The sequence below is a fragment of the Xiphophorus hellerii genome, chromosome 5, assembly GCF_003331165.1.
Source record: "Xiphophorus hellerii strain 12219 chromosome 5, Xiphophorus_hellerii-4.1, whole genome shotgun sequence".
NCBI lineage: Eukaryota > Metazoa > Chordata > Actinopteri > Cyprinodontiformes > Poeciliidae > Xiphophorus > Xiphophorus hellerii.
This window is the reverse complement of record NC_045676.1, coordinates 11,407,689-11,412,247: the sequence shown is the minus strand read 5'-3', so window position 1 is coordinate 11,412,247 and position 4,559 is coordinate 11,407,689. Positions and strand designations below refer to the sequence as shown.

Sequence of the window (4,559 nt, the reverse complement as noted above, 5' to 3'; positions counted from 1 at the left end):
TATATTTGACAGAAACAAATTTCAGTGAAACTTGGCAACTGACAGGGAGGATCTGTCAGTCCAAAAATCCACCTTTATGAAAGTGGTATGAAGAAAGTTACTGTTGAAACAAACTCATAAAAATTTCTGTGTGCAGTTTGTCACATGCAAAAATTCTGCGAGCATGTGGAAGAAGGCAGTCAGGTTAGACCAAAAATGAACTTTTCAGGCCCCATACAAAACAGTACATTTGATGAAAAACTAATACAGCACATCAGCCTGAACATGCCATTCTCACCATGAAACATGATGGCCAGAGCATCACATGCTGTAGAGATGCTCTTCTTTAATAGGGCCTGGGAATTTGGTCAGAGTTGATGGTAAAAAGGGAACAGAACAAAAACAGGATAAAATCCTGTCAGATGCTGCAAATGTATTGAGACTGGGTTTGTGGTTCACTTTCCAGGAGGAAAATAACCCTAAACATGCATCCAGAGAGACCAAGGAATGCCTTAGATATATTCATATATACATGTCCGTCTGTTAGAATGGCCAAGTCAAAGTTCAAACTTAGATCCTCTTAGGAATTTGTGGCAAGGCTGAAAAAATTATGGTCACAGACTGCCCCAATTAAATTGTCGTGAACCTGAGTTATTTACCCTTAAATTTAAGTTTATGGCTGCACCATGGCAAAATATGAAAAATTCCAGCGGAAAGCGGAAGTGAATACTTTTATTCAGCATTGAAGAGGTACAATCCCTGCCATGTAGCCTGCAAACAGGCAAATGAAAGGAATGCTTGTGGCTGTGTACGCTGCATGAGTTTTTCGACTCAGTGCCAGAGGTTGCGTGGGTGTTTGTGGGAGCTTTCATGACAAGTGGAAGCGGAAACGTTGATATTTGATTCTCCAGCCAATCAGAGAGTTGGATTCAACATGTGGGTCTGGTCTGACAATACAGCTGGACTACAGTATATATTGACCTCAACTTTGGGGACAGAAACAGAACAAGACATCGGAAGAAAAGCAACCGATAAAATAATATCAGCTTGACTACAGAGAGAACCAAATCTACAAGACATCATGAAGACTCTGACTCTACTCTCCATCTGTGCTCTTCTGTCGGTGTGCTGGTCAATGGGAGGTAAGAAGAAAACCTTTGCATCAAATGTTGTTGATCTCAGTGGTGTATGCGTGTGTGTGTGTGTGGACAATGTAAATGACTTACATTGGTTTGACATTTTGCTTTGTCCTGTTCAGCAGTAGAACCCGAGGTCGTCGTGGATCCTGCTGCTGACACAGCCGCTGATCCAGCAGCGGATGCTCCCGCTTCATCATCCTCTTCCTCATCTGAATCTGATTCGGCTTCATCCTCTGCCTCCGACTCCTCAGCCTCTGATTCAACATCAGATTCCTCCTCCTCCTCCTCTGAGTCTTCCGAGTCCTCCTCCGCCGAATCCTCAGAGTCTTCCTCCTCTGAGTCAAACTCCTCAGCCTCTGACTCTGCTGCTTCTTCATCTTCCTCCTCTTCATCCTCCTCAGAGTCAGCCGGTGCTGAAGGTAATCATTTGTGGTTTTGTTGAATTGAGAGTAATTTCTCTGGTTTTAGAAATACAGTTCCATTAGAACTTGCAAAAAACAATTCAATATGTTGTTTTCTCATTTGTTCCTCAGAGTCCCATGTGGTTATGAAGAGAGACCTGGCTTCTGTTCTTCTCAGGAGAAGAAGAGCTGCCCAAGGCAATCTCAGCCCCCTGCAGCTGGAAAGGTATAATCAGTCTTATCTTTTCATTTTAACATTTGCAGAAATATTTGCAGTTAATTCAGCTAATTGCTGCTAGATCAACAATGGATGTTACACATGTCTGACTGTCTTTCTCCTATTTCTTTCAGCCTTAAAGAGGTGTGTGAGCTGAATGTTGCCTGTGATGACATGGCTGACACTGAAGGCATCGTAGCAGCATACACCGCCTACTATGGACCCGTCCCTTTCTAACTTAAATTGTCTCTTTCATCTATTTTTGGGCATTTTTTTATGCCTTCTGATAGCAATAACATTAAAAACACTCCCTTAAATTCAGACAAAAAGCAGGGGGAAAAAAAGAACAAAATGGAGAGAACCGAAGTGTCTTCTGAATTTATAAGCTGCCTGTTATTGCATGCATGGACATCTGCAGCAGTCCTGTATGTTAAGGGTTCCCCTTTTGGCTGAAAAAGGCACATGGAAACACAAGCCTGTGAATTATGTAGAAGCCCATCCAAGTGTAAATGATTATTTTGTCCTACAGAGTTATTCAATGAATGGTGCTACAATTTGAAATGTATTCTGTGTTCATGTTTTTTGTTTCTTTCTTTGTATATGGTGCTTTATCTTTCACTTAATTACCAGTTCTAATGAGTAGTGGATGTAGGAATAAGTTGATTTTGTTTGTGTGCAATAGGTGTATAAACACGCATCTGCAGTCTGTAATAACCAAACTGCCTCTTGGTTTGAAAAATAAATTATTTTTTTTTTTTTTCAAATTGTTGTCTTGTCCTAATTGAGATGTGGAAAATAATAGCATTATTGTCCTCATTCTTGCTTGTGCTCACAACAGTATTTACATGCAGGTCTTGGGGTTGTAATTAACATCTACTAGCTAATGCATGGCACACATTTTACGCTCTTAGGTTACAATTTAGTTTTCAGGATTTTGCTTTTAACAGCTGGGAATGACCCGAGAGGGAAAGTTACCACTGAAACACCAGCATGAAAACCTGTTTAAAGAAAACATGACATACATAATGCATCTGAATACAGATGATGCATTAAAATCACATTTAAAGTTGGCACTTTGGGTAGTGTTAAAAATGTTGCATTATTAAACTAAAACTTTTGGTAAACAACTACATGAGAAGTCCTTTCAAAAGCTGTAGTTGTCCTCAAATACCTTGTGGTTGGCTTGTATTCACCATTAGATGGCAGCCTTTTCAGTCCGAACCTTGGCATAATAACTATTTGAACCTTTTGAATGCAAGTGAATGTTGACAGGATGAAAAAAATGTATCTTATATCTCATATAATATATCTTTTATGCACCAGGGAATGTTGGCAACTGGCTTGCATTTATATTCACCCCCTTTCATCTCCTGAGTGAACTAATGAATGCAGGTGTTCTGTGAAGGTCTGCTGTTTATTAGAGAGCATTAGCAAACAACATCATGAACACACTAGACAGGACAAGGACACAATTCTAGCTAACTTTACAGTGAGGTTCATTTATGAACCAAGATCCTTTGAACATGTTTGGACGATAGTGTTTGTCACACCACATGAAATATGGTGATGGCAGCATTATCCTTTGAGAATGATTTCCTTCTTCTCATGTAAAGAAGCTAGAAAAATGAATGGAGAGATAGACTGGGAGAAAACCTGTTTCAAAAGACTCGAGTTTGAGTAGATGTTTGTTTTCTAGCGTGGCGATGATTCTGATTATACAGAATCATTGATGGAATGGCTGAGATGAAAGCATAAAACCCAGACCTAAATTCAGCTTCAAATCTGTGACAAGAATAACAAAAATAATGTTTATGGCAGCTACAAGTCCAGCCTGACTGAAAATAAGCAGCTTTGCTGAGAATTGACCAAGGCTGGTGAAAACACATGTGAAAGACTTGAAGTGGTACCTACTGACAGGTGATTCTATTAACTTAGGCGAGTTAACACAAATGTATGCTGCACCTTCAAGACTTGGAAAACAAATGTGAACATCATATAGTGTTTTTCTTTACCTTACGGATGAATAAAAGTATTTTGGAATAAATCTTACCACATCCTTGAATCATGCCTTACACAACAAAATATTACATTTTAATAACCCAAAGGGAAATGTTCTAGTTATATTTTCTCAGCCCCATTTTCAAACTCAAATGCAAATACTTTGTTGAAAGTGGTTGATGTGAGAGAACATTTTTCCACTGTGCATGTTGTCCTTCTTCCGACTAAAGTATTCAACCTTCGTTCTTGGAGGTGATGTTTCTTAGAAATAGGCAGTGTATCTACATTTGTAGATAAAAGTTGGCCATTAGGAAGCACTTTAAGCACTAATTTGCTGACACATTAACAAAAAGTTTAGATAAGCGAGCATATGTCACATTGTGAAGTATGTGAGTCAGTTCTTTACAATGAGCATGTGCTTTTGTGGTTGTTGTGTCATGCATGGTGCACAATCAATGCTGATATATTGATTGTGTAAGTGGTAGTCTTTGAACATGTCTCTGTCAGGCCAACAGTTTGATTTTCCTCAATACTGACACTTATGTTCCAGAAACACAAAAGATAAAAAGAAAAAAACTTGACAAATGAGGCTAAATATTCATTAACCAGCATCAAAAAAAACCCTGTCGTCTATCTGAGAGCACACAAATGGTGAAATAGTAATTGGATAGAAATAAAGATGATGATAGGGTTTACTGTTTGTTTCTCAGAATGTGTTGAAGAGTTAATTATCTATATTAATTGCCCACACCCACTTTGTTTTGTCATGGAAAAACCTGCAGATAACTGTGATAAGAGGGCAATAAATACAGGGTCAACAATACA

The 4,559-nt window shown here is 38.8% G+C and overlaps 1 protein-coding gene across 2 annotated transcripts; it reads left to right on the top strand.

Annotated features, from left to right (window-relative positions):
• Positions 1-958: 958 nt before the first annotated feature.
• On the top strand, positions 959-2,500 carry bglapl (bone gamma-carboxyglutamate (gla) protein, like). Of its 2 annotated transcripts, none has more exons than XM_032561833.1 (4): positions 959-1,121; positions 1,238-1,537; positions 1,652-1,745; positions 1,871-2,500. In XM_032561833.1, the coding sequence occupies exons 1-4, from the start codon at positions 1,061-1,063 to the stop codon at positions 1,971-1,973; spliced, it is 558 nt and encodes a 185-aa protein (XP_032417724.1). In that variant the 5' UTR covers positions 959-1,060; the 3' UTR covers positions 1,974-2,500. The 2 variants fall into 2 exon arrangements, with proteins under 2 accessions (XP_032417724.1, XP_032417725.1); XM_032561834.1 differs by having other exon boundaries at positions 964-1,121; positions 1,241-1,537.
• Positions 2,501-4,559: the final 2,059 nt, after the last annotated feature.